Source organism: Eschscholzia californica, unplaced genomic scaffold, assembly GCF_041429995.1.
Source record: "Eschscholzia californica isolate CP2 unplaced genomic scaffold, dmEscCali1.0.p SCAF_6, whole genome shotgun sequence".
NCBI classification, from domain to species: Eukaryota; Viridiplantae; Streptophyta; class Magnoliopsida; order Ranunculales; family Papaveraceae; genus Eschscholzia; species Eschscholzia californica.
The window spans coordinates 7,323,160-7,341,347 of NW_028238483.1; the positions used below are offsets into that span (position 1 = coordinate 7,323,160).

Consider the following 18,188-nt stretch of genomic DNA (forward strand, 5'->3'; position numbering starts at 1 on the left):
AGAGAAGATAAACTGGAGAAGAAGATGAACCCGAGCTACTGGCCTAATTTTCGTGGACTCATGGCAAATTATGCAATATTTACGGATCGGGCCCGCAGTAAAATGTTGCATAATTCGGACTGAGCCCACCGTAATATGTTACATAATTTAGCCAGAGCCCACCGAAAATTGGTCCAGTAGCTACTGGTGCTACCTGCCCAATTTTCGATGGGCTCAGGGCCTCAAGCCAAATTATGTAACATTTACGGCTCGAGCCCACCTTATTTGCCACCAGTAGCTTTTCGGTCTGGTACAACCAGAAAGCTCACTTGGGGGGGTTTTCTTCCTCTCTTGATTTTCACCCGCTTCCAGACGAAATGCTTCCAAATAAAGTCTGCAAATCTTCTTTCTTGTGTTGCTAACTAGTAGATTCAAGTATTCAGACAATGTAGTTTCAAAAAATCGAAAAAAACTAAACCTAGGGTTATGTGGAAGATGATAGAGGAAGAAGAGATGAAGATGAAAAGAGGGAGAAAGAAAGAGATAACGAGAGAGAAACTGAGAGAGAATGAGGGAGAGATGAAGATGAAAATGGCGGAAGTGATAGAGGTGATAGATTTTACAGAGAGAGAGAAGATAAACTGAAGAAGAAGAAGAACAAGAAGATGAAACATAGGTTATGAGGAAGACGAAATAGGGGTGGGGTTTTTGATCGGTCAAGGGACTTTTTCTTGGTTTGAATAATTATGACCTAACTGTGTTAACTTTACCGTTAGGTCAAACTAGAGAAGGGAGAGTGCCTTTTTTTGGAAGGGCCCTTCTAACCAAAATAGGAGATTTAGAGGGCGCTTTTAAGTCCTTTTAACAAAAATGGCCCCCCTATAAAATTCATTCATCTACCATACACCCTACAAAGTTCAATTCATCTACCACCTGGACCGACTCCAACGCTATTTTCCATTCCAACACCGGACTGACTCAAACACCGAAACCGGCTCCAACATTGATAAGTCTTTATTGAAAAAGAAATTTTTAGTGAAATCGACAATGAGTCTATTATGCGAACATTTCAAAATATGAACTCTCGTAGAGGTCAATTGCAGTTGTAACCATTGATGTATTAATATAATTAATAAATATAAATATTTTTTTAATTACTATGCTTGCAAAAAAAAATATTTAGGTATATAAATCTGCACCGCCTAAGTGAAAATCCTGGATCCGTCTCTGTGCATCATGAATTTTGTGTTGTGCACATCGTTTATAGGGTCGCCCAATATTAGAAAGTCGGTCTACCAAATCATCAACATTAATCAAAATGCTCAAGCAGTTTAATAGTTTTTTTTTTCTAAAGCGTAATTTAATTGTTAAGGACAAGATACTTTAGCAAACTAGTTAGGATGGAGTTTTATGAAAATGGAATGTTTGAGAGTAAGTTAGTCTATTGTATACACATCATAGGATGTTGTCGAGGAAAATTAGTCCAAAGCATATCACGACCTGAGATAAGATTGGCGAACATGGTTGCATGTTGTGTATAGTACTCTTTCCATTGGACGAAGTGATGATCAGGTATCATTACTCTCACCACCTCACAGCTTGTTATAAAGATCGTACTGAAAGGAATCTTCTCTATATTTATATCAAATTGAATTCGAAAAAACAAATAACTTATTTCTTTTGTAGAAGATAGTGAAGTCTAATAGCCTGAAAACCCTACAACCACAGAGAAATGGAAGATGAAAAAAACCAATTGAGGCACGTGCTCAACACGTTGTTCTTAAGACAAAAATTGCCCCTGCTCTCCTCTTAGAAATGATATGCACTTAATAGGTAGACTGCCCCTAAGATTCAAAAGTCAATCAGAAATTCAGTAACATTTTTTGTTTCTGATCTATAAGATCTCGGCAGTGTATGTAAACGAAACATAACTAAAAACATCAGAAGAAAACTTTATGTAAGAAAGAATAAAAAAGAGATAGGGTAATAGTTTTTCAGTGTGTATAAACCAAAAGGGATGAACTCTTTATATAGCGTTGGAAGTCTAGGGGTTATGTGACATAATGTCGACATTCTACATGGACGGTTGACAACAAAATCTTACGAAAATCCAACGACTATATTAGCTCTGAAACCTTTAGTCTAACGGTTGAGATAAGAACGAATATCAAAAGGATAAGAGAAAATATGTCATATTCCATTTCATATTAAAGGACGGTAAAATCAATGTTAATGACAAATCAAACAGAGAATGACACACCCTATTTTGGAAATCAGGCGATAAAAGGCCAACGCTTTGGGGAAGTAAGAAAAATTTCTGGAATACAAAAATTTTAAGTGAAAAAGTGAATTTTGAACAATTTTCCTAGGTACAAAATTTTAAAGGGAAACAAAATACTTCTTCTTCCTAATCTCCTATCACCAATAAATCCATCCACCGCCATTCCCCCACCCCCCCCCCCCCCCCCCCCCACCCACCCCTTTTTTTCTACTCTCTGTCTGCCGCCACCTCCATTTCTCTCATTATTCTCTATTTACTCCCCTCTCCTCCGTCCTCTCTCTCTCTTTACCTAATCCAGACCGATTTGATTTGCGGAAATCTCCAAACCAGTAGCCCCATTTTCTCGCCGGAAAACAACTAGAGAGAGACAGAGGAGGAGAGAGAGGGAGGAGGGAGGAGGAAGAAGAGAAGAAAAAAAAGAGGAGAATAGAGGGAACAAAAGAAAAAGAGAGGGAGGGGAAGAGAGAAAACGAGAGAGAAGAAGAGGAATGAAGAAAGAAAAATTATGGTGATCCTGATTTATGGAGGAGAAGAAAGATTCTAAAAAAAATTTAAAATGGTCGTTTGTCAACGACTATTACCGGAGTGGATGAAAAATGGTGGACTTGTGGATAACAAAAAGGAAAAGCAAAAATATTTCACTCAAAATTGTTTCTCTCCAACAATTAGGAAAAAAATCAATCAACTAAAGTTGACCAAATTTTGACAAAGTCTCTGCACTCCAGGAAATTTTCTTATTTCCCTCAAGCGTCGGCCTAATAAAATCAGTTGACTTTGATTGAAATTTCAACTTTGAATTTCGAATGGACCATAATTTTTGTTTTGGAAACTTCCTTTCATAATTTTCCACCATAATTGCGTTCCTTATAATTCATTTTTTAAGAAATCTTTTATTTACCAAGGTTCATTAAAAAAATTGATTATAGCAGGAAGATCAGAAGAATGATAAGAACATAATAACCTTTAAGTTTTTTTTACGAAAAGTGGAAGATTGGTTAACAGTGATTCTCCAAATTCAAAGAATCCCATACTTGAAATGCTTCAATAGGTTTTTTTTATGAGAATTGCTTCAATAGGTTGATGGCTCCAGATTTTTGTTCCCGTTTAAAAAACGATAAAAAAAAGTAACCCCAAACATAAAAAGACTTTGAAAATTGGTTTCAGCTTAAAATACTGGTCCCATTAAGCTTTTATTGACTGCATCTCAGTCGAAGTGGCTTCAACTCGGTCAAAAAAGGGCTTCAGCTCGGCCAGCTCACATCTCTTGGTGAGCGGCTTCAACTCGGTCAAAAAAGGGCTTCAGCTCGGCCAGCTCACATCTCTTGGTGAGGCTCGCTCCGTTAATGTTTGTTTGATTCCGCTAACGTAATCTGCATGGTCAAAAAAATCGACTGACTGCAAAACTCAGCCCTGCTAATGTTTGTTATATGAACTGATCACAAAAAGCAAAACCAATGGGAAAGCTAGAAGCTCCTGAGCTTGATGGTTAGGATAGTCACGAAACGAAGTCTGAGGGCCAACTACATACTATCGAGGGCCTCTCCTCTCCTCTCAGTTTCAGTTGGTTTTGAGTTAGACGCTCACAAACTTAATACCAACCAAGAACAAAAGAAAAAAATTGCATATAAAAGAGGTGACTTTACAGAGTATTTCCCGTTTTGCTCCACAAGCAATGGTACTGGCTTTCTTCTTTACACTCAGAACTTGTTATCAATGTCATAGAACTCTATATTCTTGTACTTTTGAGATATAATTTCTGCTTGAACTTTTCTTGCTGTGTCAGTGGCACAACCTACAAGAATAAGAACAGAAGTACCAGCAAACCCTCGAAATGCAGTCAAATGAGTTGTTTGTTCTACTACAGCAGGGCCCGCAGCAAGTAACGCCAAAAAAGCAGAACCCAGAACAGATATCCGGCCAAGAACCTGTTTTTAACCAAATAACCATAAGAGAACACACAAAAAAGATGAACTTGAACTATTTGATTGCTTATCTGAGCTTTCAATTTCTTCGAGCCGATTGAAGGAGTAGTCTTGTTTTTCGAATTGATAAGAAGTTTATGAATTATGAAAATGATAGTGACAAATACAATCAATCCGTGCAGTCTTTCCGAATAAGAAGTTGTTAGCATATCTTCCTCGGGACCATATCTTTTACTAACTAGAGGTCTTTATAAAACAGTATATAAGATAGGGATTTACCGTTCTGATAAATGCAGCTGTGCTTTTCCCAGGACGAACTAGCGGGATTGATGCACCCTGGCGCTTTAATTGTTCACTCACATCATCGGGATCCAATTGTAGAAAAGTGTAGTAGTAATTAAAGAAGGCTATTAACATTATATTGGTTGGTAGATAAAGAGCACCTACAAAAGTTTATCATTTGGGGATTTTTAATTTTCAGAACTTTCATTCAAGCAAACAACACAGTCATTCTAAAGGTTTAACTTGATAAAATTTTAGAATATCGTCGAGGGTGTCTGCCAATTCATATTCAGATTCTATTTTAAGATGATTAAACACTCAATCATGTTCATTTCGCTTCAGTTCCTATAAGATATGGAGACTCCATTTTTCGTATTATTTGTCGTATCAGATAATGGATATACACATGCATTCTGATACTGGATAATTGTTGGATACTCATATTCACTTCGCAGACATATAAGCATGATGTAAGCATGTTTGAACCATAAAATACCACTCTATGCTAATGTCATAAGATGTAACAACGACTGGTACAAAATTAAAAAATATAAAATAGAAGTAAAAAGGACCTAACTACTAAAACGAGAAAATATGTGCGCAACATTGTCTTGTTTTTGGATTTTTAGGTTGTCGACACTTGGCAGAAAATGATAGTCGTAGCAGTGCCCCTGTTACAGGTGTTAACCTTTTTAATAAGCATTCAGCCAAATCTACCGGTTCGATCAAAATGAAGCAATGACCAGATACTTTGACTTTGATTCTGAATTTCAACTCTAAACACGGATGAAAAGAACCTAAACTTCAAATGGTATATTTAGTAATGGAAACCGCAAAAGTTTTATTTTCTTGAAAAGCAAAAGAGCTAATCAAACTTGTCGCCGTTCATCTTTTTTCTAGAGGGATCTCAAAATGCTGCATTTTAAATCTCCACTAGCTTTCATTCACTATAACAGGGGGAGAAAACAATTGAACTCCAATGGTATGAATACTTTCAATCAAGCTGGTGGGTCGGGTTTAGATCATGTACAGTTAGGCCTTTAGAACCTTTCATCCGATCAGAAAGGAACTCAGGTAAATATTTAAACATAATGTGTATCGAGAGCAAAAATATTGTAGTATACAAGTATTCTTGGCAGTAGTAAAAATAGTATAAACATGATACTCTTTACCTCCTGGGTTTAAAGCAAGTGCAGCCTGTTTCAAACTCGCAATTCCAGTGAAGCGAGCTAGAGTACCAGGAAGAGCTAGTGACGATGTCGAAAATATTATTGGCATCACACCTGAACTGTTTACCTGTTTAACCAGACCAGTTAAACTATATGAAAAAGGCATGCTACACAAGGGCTTCATATTCCCTACATGAAGTTGTATACATAAATTTAATTATTTTACACAGGGAGGCGCCACGGGGCCCAAAAGGAGACGGCCAAGATAATATTATCCTCAACATTATATCTCACATGAAAAGTGGTAGTTCTGAGACTTCTAACATAACTTTAAGCATTTGAGGCCTAAATCTTATGGTTAACTTTCATTGTTGTTTAGTAAAACACTAGAATCACGTCAATTTTAATAACCAAATCAACCCATCATAGCAGCGGGGTGCTAAAAAGTCAATCTCTCATGCTTCGGAAAGCACTAAACACCCACAGCTAGATTATGAGTGATCTTGCTCACCCACTGTAGATTAACTAATTTCACTCTTCAGAGGAAGATCTACAAAGATCATCCCTAGACCCATGGGAAACCAAGTATAAGATGAATAATATATAAACATATATTTTTTTAAATAATAAATGATAAAAGCTTGTAAGAACATGGAGATGATCAAGAACGACTTTCTCGTTTTAATTGTCCTCTGACCATGGAAGATGTTCTTAGGACATTAACGCCCTAAAGCAATACACTAATCCATGAGCTTCCAGGTAGATATTTTACAAGTTTCAAACTACGCCCATTTATTGTATTACTATATCATAGTGATAGGATAGTTGAGGGTGAAATGTGCGAAACACATTTTGACATCGCTCAATTCTTTTCTAAGTTATCTTTGTATTTTTCTTATTGCCTTGACAAATAAAATTAATATATTCTTGTTGCTTAGCGTATCTTATGATTTTTATAGAATTGGTTGAAAAGGCAAGACAAGCTACTCTCACACATTTAAAGTAACTTTAAGCACAACGGAGCAAACGCTCGTCTATTAGAGAAATGGGTGATAGTTTTTACGTGTTTACACCGCAAACTTTGCACAAGTTCGCACATAGTATGTAAGATTTGCAAATAGTTTTGCACGGTTTGCAGAGGGAGCTGAAGCCTAAACAAATATTGACATGTTTTTCAAGCAAGACCAACATGAAAATGGGTCTTCAATCCAATTTCCTGTTAACTTCTCGGATATATATCATACTTCCTATGACTTTATATCAACAATAGCACTTTTAAAGTTGGCAAACAGAACGAGTGAGTAAGAACCTAGTACAAACCTTGAAGGGAAGGTAAGCAGACTTTCGAAGCCCTCCACTCTTGGTGTTATATCTTGATGCGTAGTTAAGTGGGATTTTCCTCTCAGCTTCCTGAATAATTTTGATGAGATATATTCAGCATATTGAATGAATATATCAAGACATATTAAGAAAATTCGAAGACCCACCTGTACGTATACAATACTGAGAACTAACAGAAAGAAGGAAATAAGGATAGCAACAAGCCCAACGAAGTTTCCATCTTGAAATGCCTCTGCAGCTGTCCTACCAAAAGATGCAGGCAAGTACGAGATAATGCTCGTGAAGATTAGAAGAGAAGTTCCATTCCCAAGCTTGAGGTCAGATATCCGTTCCCCAATGTATGTTGTAAGTACGGATCCAAGTGTCAGTAGTGTTACAGATGAGAGCACCCACTGTGTACTGAAGTCATTGACATAAGGACGGAGATAAAGTACTTGACCAATAGCCTGCCATCAAAGTAAGAAAATAGATTACTAAAGAGTAAAGGTTTCTTCTTGTATCCATTTCAAAAAGTTATTGTGGAAAGTGGAAACAATGTAGTGGGGCTGGCATTCGTCTCGATTGGCATTTACAAGCAATAAATTAAAACTTGTAAGACTACTCCTGGAGCTTAGAGCTTGACCGGTGTCTATAAGTTCCAATATTGATGTTTCAGTGGTTTAATTTGAACCTTTAGGAGTTTCGAATTCTTTGAAATCTTTCCAGCTTTAGTTAGGTAATAATTGGGTTTTAACAAGCAAGGCCAATCATTTGTTACCAAAATAACTCCAATAAACAAATGGTATTTGTTCAGCTTGAATAGAGCTGAGCAATTACAAAACCATGTATAGATTGTCTTACTTGTACTATTGCAAACCCAACTGAAGCGTAGCGAGTATACTGAAGAATTTTTTTCCTTCCAGCTTCACCTTCTTTTTTCTGAAGGTCTTGCAACTTGGGGTAAATCTGGGTAAGAAGCTGAAATACAATCTGAGCATTGATAAAAGGAACAATACCAAGGGAGCATATCCCTAGACGACCAATTCCTCCCCCAGAGAATGAATCCAAAGTGCTCAGCAGACTGTTCTGATCCAAATTACCAACAAAAGCATCTCGGTTTACCCCACCTAACGGTACATATATTCCTAATCGGGATAAGGCTAGAAAACCTAGTAGCTTGAGGAACTTTCCTGGAAGTGGGCCTTTGAAAAAGTCACCAAAATCAATGGAACTATCTTCAATTGCAGCTGTCAATATCAAGATACCTTAGTTAAGGGCTAAACAGCATTTATTTGCAACTTGAAGATCTTTTCAGGTGACCAGAGTACCAACCTGCCACTCCCCGAGCTGAAGATGGTTTCTCTTTTCTTGTGTTTGATGATGTTTGAGAAAAAAAGTCTACCACGCTTGTCCAAGCAGCACTGATACTCAAAGTGTCTTGATTGATACATAATGGATCAAAATCTGAGCCATCACATCTGACAAAAACAACCTATTAGTAAGAAGAACTGTTGCTATAAATGTTAGTACTGGTCTGTCGCTGTCTCCAGAATATGTAAACAAAAAAGAAATGCTTTAAATACTCTCTAGTCCAACATCCCAATGAAATGTAACGGTAATAGAAGTTGAACATTAAAGACTTGATATTCGATATAATTTGAGGTGAAGAATTATGATTTTCCCTCTACACTATTTATAATGCAATAAACTATACATAAAGGAAACTCATTACAGGGAAGGTTATTAGATAGAAAGAAATCTTCAAGCAGTATCTTGATTGCAGGGAGAAGGGGATTGCGATGGATCACAGTGGAACCGTGTGACCGAGTGATGAAGTCGAGTGGGACTCAGTCTGAGTCTCACTCGTACCGCCATTACCCTCCCACAAAATTGAACGTAGTGGATTCCCGAATATTCAATTTGGGACAACTCTCGAAACCACACATGAGATAGACTCCTGGTCAAGATGTCAGCAAGTTGATCTCTCGGAGGAACAAATTTAATAAGAAGAGAACCAGCCGCCACTTTTTCTCGTATGAAGTGATAATCAAGAGTATTATGCTTTCATCGTCCATGAAACATCAGATTAGAATTCATAAAATGGCACTTTTGTTGTCACACAATATCTTTTCTGGTTTAGGAAGAGAGATGTCAAACTCTTAAAGCACAAAACTAGTCCAAGTAATATCAGCTGCCGCTGTAGCAAGAGCACGACACTCAGCCAGTCAGCCTCAGGACCGGCCTCAGGACCGGCCCTTGGTCGCGGAGGTTCTAAGGCGAATTCTAAAATTGAAGCCTTTTAATGAATTTAGAAGAAATTTTTTACATAATTTTTTATTTTATGCTTATTTTTAGGTTAAATTGTTCAAAGGTATTTAAAAGTACTGAGCAAATTTTTGTTGAAAATTTTGAACAACTTGTAAATGCTTGTGTCTAGTATGAAGTGCATATTAATTTCAAATATCTTTAAGAACTATAAATCTTAGGTACCACTTTGTTTCTGATTTAAGAATGTGAGATCATTATAACGCCACATACTTTAATTCGATTGGTGTAACAACTCTTTAAAATCTCAAGTAATGATGCGCACGGCAAAAACAAAAAATGTGACATGCGAATGTTGATATACATATAAGATATGAACCGAAATAACATATGGATAACAAAAACTAATTACTAAAATAAAATTCAATTTTATGTGTAATAATGATCAAGAGATTTCAACAAAAATGACCATGATCAAGAGAATTTATTAAAATAAATAATCAAATTATGAAATAAATGACTTGAGATGGAGAGGGATCAAAACTATGAAGATAATGTGCCTTGAACTCAAGACCTTTTGAGTTTTAAAAGTAAGATTCATCAAATGACCTACACTAGCTTAATAGCTTATCTTGTATTTATTAACTATATCACTTCCCTGGGGGCCTTTGTGTGCTCTCTACTAGTTGGGGGCCCAAAGCCACTGCTTTGGTGGCTTTGGAACTAGACCGGCCCTGCACAGCCTCACAACTGGATCTAGACTAAGTCGTTTGCTTCTTACCACTCCATGCATTGTGATTCGAGCCTAAAAGATAGATAAACCGGTAGTGCAGCGATGAGTGTCAGGACAACCAGCCCAATCTGAGTAAGAATAGACCAAAAGAACCATTCACAAAATATTTGTGAAGTTGTAAGCCCATATGAATAGTACATTTAATGTAAATACGCTTAACCATTTGATAATGTTCAACTATGAGAGCATGCACAAACTGACAAGGTACATAAACAAAAAAAAAGTAAGATTCGGATGTGTCAAGGTGAGATGATGAAGCAAGCCAACAATCTTCTGATTGAGAGTAAGGTCATGAAAAAGTAAGATCCACAAGTCCACCCAAAAGGCCTCGGCATTGGCGAAGGCACGATTCGCCCAACCCATCAGAGTACGCGTTGAGACCGCGAAGCCTTATAACAATGGCCGTTATAAGGAGTCTTATAACAATTTTGTCTTACAAGTTAGAAAAATATAGCATGCTCTCTAGATTAACAAGAAATCTTATAAAACGACCGGTAAACAGAAAACCAATAAAATAGAATGATTAAGCTTAAAGATTGCTAGAGTCTGAGAATAGCCTCTGGGACTGGTTCTGGCAGAAAGGCAATTGTGAGTGTGCAGCCCCACTAATCAAAGGAGATAGGAGTGCTCATTTTTGGCATAAAAAAATAACATTCATGTAACGGTTATATAAGTTATAACAAGTAGTCAATGACAAATGAATAGTTCAAGCAAAAGAACATATGTTGTGATTGATTGCCATCTTTCCGGAGGAAAAAAAGATCTCTAAAAATTAAATTTCCATGTGTTTGGTTGGTATTTTAATGGAACGGTTATCAGATTTTCCCAATTTCCCCACAAACAGGGGAAATTGTGACCCACCTCCCACTTGAGAATTTGTTTCCCCTAATCAAATATGTACGTAATTCAATATTTTTCTTAATATAAAATACATTGTTTCTCCCGTCTTTCTTTCTCGTTCTCTGTTATTCGGTTATCTATTTATTCCTTCATGCTTGTTTATCTTCTCTACTTCATATGTCTCTCTCGACTATATCTAATGGAAAAAAATTAGTTATATTTAATGATACGTTAAATGGTTTTTTTATATTTTAACTTTGTTAGATTAAGATTTGGATTTTGAAGAGTGATTATAGCACGAAAAATATATTCACTTGAATCACTCATTTCTCTGAAAGCTTTGAGGAAGTTTCAAGTTTCTTTTTCCCCATCAACGGAGTCAAGAAAATAATACAAGTTCTCAACAGACTTCAAGGAAAAAAATTGACTCTAATGAAGCTTAGAATGTTTGATAATTGATTGTTTTGTAAACTTGAAACAAGGATTTACAAATGAACCATTTATGGATGGTAATTTGGAGAAAACTAGACTAGAGGTAAACGAAAAGGCTTTTGACTCCTCACCTAGTAGATCACTCGCAATTCATAAAATGCTTCTAGACCGAGGTTGTGATTAGGTAAAAAGTGAACCCGCCTCATTATACAAAGTAATAAAATTATACAAGAGGGATTAGTCAGATAAATCAACAAACTAACAATACCGTAGAATACTACAAAATATTTATGGAACGTGGATATTTTCTCCCTCATCTTGATTTCAAACCGTAAATGTCGGTAGTTACTTCCATATAAGTGTTTAAATCATGTAACTAAAGATTCTCGCTATATCCATTAAAGTAATGCCAGCATTCGAACAAGTATCCAGGTAACTGACACAAGTAAACGGACCTAACAGATATAAAAATAACAACAAATGCATCCTCCATTCATAGACCAAACACTAAGCTTCACCGTACCATTTAGAAACGAGCTAAGTCAGAAATTCAGTCGCCCAAGTCACCTTGTTAAGTTTGTGGTCATCTAATTCAAAACCAATTGGCAGTGAGTGGAGAGAACCTAGATATTATATTCTTGGTTGATAAATAGCCCTTCTTCCATGTGGGACTATTCTCACACACTCAAATGGAGTGTTCAGTTTACTAATTTGGCGACCCAATCTGACTTTCAAATGGCTTAAAAGATTATGGAGTTCAATATAAGGAAAATTGAGAGCTATAGGTTTTAATATACATACAAGAAAAACAGAAAAAGGGAATCTTGGAGAAGAATTACAAGAGCAAATTCAAATGGGTATGCAAAGAAACAAAATTAGAGAGAGAAACTAGTGAAAATAGTACCTATTGTTGAAAGGAGATAGGAGCTTTAAAGTGTTGGGATTTTTCTCTACAGCATAGCTTGCCCTGAAAATCGATATTCTTCTTCGTTTAATAGAGGATTGATGAGAATAAAGATTTGGGGAATTGAAGTAGAGCTTTGAAGTTGAAGAAGAAGCTTCAATGGCCGTTAACAACATTTTATCTTTCTTCTCCTCTTTCACTGCTACTTTCCTTGCTTCTTCTCATACTATGATACTAAATTGTTGATGGACAAACGGATACGATTCCTGATTATGTTTCAACTAAAACCAAGAACCGAACTGATGAGAACAGGAACCAGTTTAAATTGGATCTGTTAGAAAACCACATTAACTTTTTTTTTTTTGGAAGTCACACTACGATGTACGTCAGTCATTACAATTGGCATTGATACATCATAAATGTGATAAGTTCGATAACCGCCCACTCAAACTCAAATAAGTTCGGTAACTGCCCACTCAAACTCAAACAAGACCGGGTCTATAGCCCAAGTAGAACCACATTGACTTAAACACGAAAGTTTCTTGAAAAAAATGTCTATTTATTAAGATAATTTGGGGTTGTGTTTGATAGCAATTTGGGGTAAGGAAAAAAAATAGAGAAAAAATTACTACGAAAAATTTTTTCTCTAAGAATTTTTTTCTCCGTACACACTTTTCGTATTTTCTATTGTTTGGTTCATTAAGGGAAAATTTTGTAGTTCTCCGTTTTCTTAATTTTCCAATGTTTGGTTTGCTAGGGAAGAAGAATTTGTTTCTTACTTTTTCATATGTTTGGTTAATCAAGAAAAATATTTTGTTAAACATCAAAATAAACCATATTATTCAAATGCAATCTCCTAAATCACTAATACTAATGCTAAGTTGGGTCATACTGAAGTATATCAATTTGCGAAAAGGTACAGCTAATTGACCCTCGATTAAATGTTGGTTAACTTTCTCTTTAATTATGATGCTCTTCTCGATTGAGAAAAGTCAAGGAATATACGTGTAAGTTCAGATTTATCTCCAAACATATAAATAGCATCTTCAATCTCTTGTTCGCTCAAGTTTGGAATGGCCATCAACGCATCTTCCACACCACGAACTGAAGGAGCTTAAACTGCTTCGACATGTTTGTTTGCAGCTTGCGCAAGTAAAATAGATGTTTCATCTGATTCTGACCGCCGTCTACGTTTTGGACCTATAAATTGATCTCGATTAATGAAAGTTGGAGAGCATAGCCCTTCATCTTCATCCAGATTGATGGACGTCATATTAGCATTTTCACCTACAACAAAAATATGATTATTGTGTTACTAAAATGATTAAAACTTTTAGACGTTGATAATTTCCAATGATTGACTACCCAGGTAGTTCGTTGGAAATATCATCAGCCTCCACTTGTCTACTGTTAGTGGCTTGTTCTGTCCCAACGATGACTCCAAATTTTTCTTGATACGGAAAACCCTTTGTACACAAAATTTTTGCATTAGGTTGTGCCTGGCAATAAGCAATGTGAATGACAAAATCAAAATTTATTTGTAAATTTTTTAAGACAGTATAAATAAAATAAATACCTCTACGAATTCTCTCCATGCATCGTCATTTGCCTCAATTCGAAAAGTTACATTCTTAAAGGCAAACCCGCTAGCGTCGATTGCATGTTTCGCGGTAATATAATGGTTTCTGAATGTCTTCATACGAGCTTTGATATATTCAACAGTAATACGGATTCTCGTCTTCTTATATATTTCATCAATTACTTGTTAATTTACATTTTTTTCCAGCCAAAATGTAATCATAAAGCGTATTTACTAAAATATCATCCATTGCAGTGCTCCACATCACACTAGGCCTCTTACACCTTTTGTTTGAATATAATTGACAGGACCAGATTCAACATCCATCTTTATCAACACATAGAAAACAACAGCGTCATCTAGTTTGATAATCTAAAACTATATAAATTATTCGGTAAAACATAATTTAGAGAATAATATGATAAATAGTTCTAAAAAATATTCAACAATTTACTTAAACATGAATAGGAAAACTAAAATAACTATAAAATCGAAAAGTTAGTTCACATTTCCTCTGCTATCATATCCATATTTGCTGTCCAAACTTGTGGTGGGACAATATTAATTTTTTCATCTTGCACGAGTTGGTCTAAATCATCTAGTTCGCCTACTTCATCGCAATCACTCTCATTCTCTTCGTTACTACTTATATCATCTGGATCTCCATCTCGTAAGAAGTTATGCAAAACACAACATGCGATCACAATCTTAGCTTGTGTATCAATATCGTGGAATTGTGCATTTCTCAAATATGCAATTTTTTTCTTAAACAACCCTATAGTCCTTTCGACGACATTACGTAAAGATGAATGACGATAATTATACAGTTCTTTGGGATTTTGAGGACGACGAATAACATGATCTAGCAGATGATATTGTGTGCCACGATATGGTATGATAAATCCAGGCACCAATGGAAATCCAGCATCAGCAAGATAATATTTACCTACATTAACATAATTTATTATAATTCCACTTAAATAATAAATTTGTACCTAAATAGTTTTTTATTTGATATAATAATTTAAAACCACGTATCTATTGGGACTGTTAATTTACGTCCAGAATGAGATACTGCACATCTCAAAAGACGACTGTCATGAGCAGACCCATCCCACCCAGCAAGTACGAAATGAAATTTATATCAAACCCACATGCTATAAGAGCAACTCCAATGTATAGGGGGTTGGGGCTCCCAATTTGAATTTGGGAGCCCCAGCCCCTTGCCTCCAACCCGGGAGCCCCATGCTGCCGGGCTCCCGGTGGGGCTGGGAGCCCCATGCTGCCGAGCTCCCAACCCCCAAAATATGGTCGTTGGGAGCCCCCTAAAATATGTTTTTAGGGGATCCACCCCACTTTATTTTAATTTTTTTTAATTTTTTTTTAAACTAATTTTTTTTTTAATCTTCTTATTATTTTAAATACTTCTTTTTTAAGTATTTTTCTCTATTTTTTGTTTTTTTTTTGTGTTTATCTTTTTGAAACTATCTTTCTTGAATAATATCACATTTTAATTCATAGTCGAAATCTAATAATCCATAGTCGAAATTTAAAATCAAAATTTCACACACGTACTTCACACACGTATATTATTTGGGTTAATTCCGTTTTGACCCCCGATTTGTGACCAACTGGCCGTTTTGGCCCCTAATTGTGTCCGGCAGTTCGTTTTGGCCCCAAAAAATTCCTAAATGGCCCCAAATTTTTTCAACCTCCCAATTCTACCCCCATGGCATTTCTGTAATTATTTTTTTTTCTTTTTCTTTGTCCACCTCATCTAACAATTGACACATCACTCTGTCCACCTCACCCTTCTTCTCCGGCGAAAGGTTGCCGGCCGGAATAAAAAATTCCGGCCGGCCACCTTTACCAAAATAATTTTTTTTTTTTTTCATTTCTCTTCTTCTTCATCTCCTTCTTTTTCTCTCTTCTTCATCTCCTTCTTTCTCTCTCTTCTTCATCTCCTTCTTTCTCTCTCTTCTTTCTTTACCTCTCTCTCTCTCTATAACTCCAGCGAAGGGGCGGAGCCCGTTCGCCGGAGAACCAGACCTTGAAGGTCTGGTTTCAAAAACCAGACCTTCAAGGTCTGGTTGGAAACCAGATTCGGTCTGGTTTCAAACCAGACCGAGATCTGGTTTCTACAACCAGATCCCGGTCTGGTTTCAACTAACCAGAACGGAATCTGGTTAGTTGAAACCAGATTCCGATCTGGTTTCAAACTAGACCGGGATCTGGTTGTAGAAACCAGATCTCGGTCTGGTTTGAAACCAGATCTCGGTCTGGTTTGAAACCAGACCGAATCTGGTTCTCCGGCGAACGGGCTCCGCCCCTTCGCCGGAGTTATAGAGAGAGGGGTTAGAGAGAGAGAGAGAGGTAAAGAAAGAAGAGAGAGAAAGAAGGAGATGAAGAAGAGAGAGAAAGAAGGAGATGAAGAAGAGAGAGAAAGAAGAAGAGAAATGAAAAAAAAAAATTATTTTGGTAAAGGTGGCCGGCCGGAATTTTTTATTCCGGCCGACAACCTTTCGCCGGAGAAGAAGGGTGAGGTGGACAGAGTGATGTGTCAATTGTTAGATGAGGTGGACAAAGAAAAAGAAAAAAAAAATAATTACAGAAATGCCATGGGGGTAGAATTGGGAGGTTGAAAAAATTTGGGGCCATTTAGGAATTTTTTGGGGCCAAAACGAACTGCCGGACACAATTAGGGGCCAAAACGGCCAGTTGGTCACAAATCGGGGGCCAAAACGGAATTAACCCATATTATTTTGATTTGGGAGCCCCTGCTAGGAGCCCAACGTTGGAATTGAGCAAAGCCCCGAGGCTCCCAAAATTCAGGGGCTCCCAAAATTGGGAGCCCGGGCCCCCACATTGGAGTTTCCCTAAGAACATTCTAGGAAATGTACGCTTTTCTATTACGATATCTAGGTTGGTCTTTGATTGGAATAGTTTCTCTGATATGTGTACCGATAATTACACCGACGACATCCTATAAAATATATATGATATGATTGAATAAAACACTTATATAATTAGTTGTAAGTGAACGAAGCGCTCTTGAATCTAGGCTAACCTTGAAGTACTCATGCCAAGCTAGTCGGCGACTTCCATTCATCGGAGAGTTAGCACTTGTGGTTGGTTTAACAACATCTTTGTAAAGCTTAAGTACTGTTGACAACACTATGTGGAAATATCTACTCAGTGTTTCACCCGATCGAATGAATTGAAGAACTAAACTACAATTACGTTGATCGTGCTCAATTGTGTATACCAACATAGCAACTTGTTCTTTTACTTTCACATGTCGATTATCGACCAAACCATAACCCCGTAAGCGTACACATAAGTGTCGAAATGGTTCTCGTTTCATGTGAAGTTGTTCGTGACAATATCGATCACTCTCAGATTAAATTCTTTGCAATATGTCATTTCTCTCTTGATCTCGATTTATGTAGGCTCTCCTACTAATGATGACACGTCTTCTACGTCGATTACTCAAATATGTATGTATAATGATAATCATCATTGTACATACAATACGTAACTTTAATTGTGGTGCTAGCATTATATATCGTAGACAACTACAACAACAATATAAGAACTATAAATGCCTAATCTCTAATTGGTGATCATCATATCTGATAAAAAAAATATGACATAAACACAAAACCTTGTTGCATTATATATATATATATATATATATATTATGTATAAGAGTTGTTGCATATATATAAACAATCTAGAGACAAAAAGAGATAAAGAAAAATAAATAAGTAGATGTCCTTTGTTCTTTAACTAATTAATGTATCCAATTAATGCTAGTACTACAATCTAAAGAAAGATAAAGAGATAGAGAAATAAAATATGATTTAAAAAGTGTTAGTTGTGTCCTTTTGTGGTGTCTATTTTCTTCTTTAATTAATACCATCAATCTAGAGAAATTGAGTGAATTTGCTTTAATTTATTAATGTTAGTAGTACTAGCTTTTATGAAAAAAAAGGAAAATATAGGCTACAAAGAGATATAGCCTACAAAGAGATATAGCTTTTAAGCTTTAATTAATGCCATCAATTTAGAGAGAGAAAGTGAGTGAATTTGATAAAGTAATATAGGCTACAGAGAGATAGAAATAAACATAGATAAATGATGTGGCGTGAAAATGCCACATTTAGGTCACTTAACTTCGATGAGTTAGTCCCTTTTGAGTATTATAAATAATATTTTATGTACTTTTCTTGTTAGGTATCATATTTGGAGATAAACATGTAAATCGGAATAAAGGGAGCGAATTGTCACTATCATTTCATGTGCACAAAACGAGAGAAAAAGATTTCAAGCAAATCAAATGACAAGAGGAGTCAATGATGAGTCCGACGGTGAAAATGGAAGTCGAATCGGAGTTCGGACGGAGAAATTATAGGAGATGGA

General features: G+C 36.3%; 2 protein-coding genes across 2 annotated transcripts; both read right to left on the minus strand.

Moving 5' to 3' along the window:
* Window positions 1-3,862: 3,862 nt before the first annotated feature.
* On the minus strand, window positions 3,863-12,763 carry SCY1 (SECY homolog 1). The gene is made up of 9 exons (XM_086646887.1): window positions 12,707-12,763; window positions 12,188-12,538; window positions 8,286-8,431; window positions 7,815-8,200; window positions 7,121-7,420; window positions 6,954-7,043; window positions 5,637-5,760; window positions 4,462-4,625; window positions 3,863-4,185 (listed from the first exon to the last, which is right to left on the minus strand). The coding sequence occupies exons 2-9, from the start codon at window positions 12,361-12,363 to the stop codon at window positions 3,958-3,960; spliced, it is 1,614 nt and encodes a 537-aa protein (XP_086503013.1). The 5' UTR covers window positions 12,364-12,538; window positions 12,707-12,763; the 3' UTR covers window positions 3,863-3,957.
* Window positions 12,764-14,269: 1,506 nt separating this feature from the next.
* On the minus strand, window positions 14,270-17,037 carry LOC147531509 (uncharacterized). Its single transcript, XM_086649727.1, has 3 exons — window positions 16,834-17,037; window positions 16,680-16,749; window positions 14,270-14,712 (listed from the first exon to the last, which is right to left on the minus strand). The coding sequence occupies exons 1-3, from the start codon at window positions 17,035-17,037 to the stop codon at window positions 14,270-14,272; spliced, it is 717 nt and encodes a 238-aa protein (XP_086505853.1).
* Window positions 17,038-18,188: the final 1,151 nt, after the last annotated feature.

Bases quoted from the DNA above. Each gene is read 5' to 3' on its own strand.
- LOC147531509 (XM_086649727.1), bottom strand. From the start codon at position 17,037: ATGTTGGTATACACAATTGAGCACGATCAACGTAATTGTAGTTTAGTT. The intron at 16,750-16,833 runs GTTAGCCTAGAT...TATATTTTATAG, and splicing joins CTTGGCATGAGTACTTCAAG to GATGTCGTCGGTGTAATTAT. The intron at 14,713-16,679 runs GTAATAGAAAAG...ATGTTAATGTAG, and splicing joins CAAAGACCAACCTAGATATC to GTAAATATTATCTTGCTGAT.
- SCY1 (XM_086646887.1), bottom strand. From the start codon at position 12,363: ATGTTGTTAACGGCCATTGAAGCTTCTTCTTCAACTTCAAAGCTCTAC. The intron at 7,044-7,120 runs GTGGGTCTTCGA...AAAATTATTCAG, and splicing joins TCAGTATTGTATACGTACAG to GAAGCTGAGAGGAAAATCCC. The intron at 4,186-4,461 runs GTAAATCCCTAT...GGTTAAAAACAG, and splicing joins CAGCTGCATTTATCAGAACG to GTTCTTGGCCGGATATCTGT.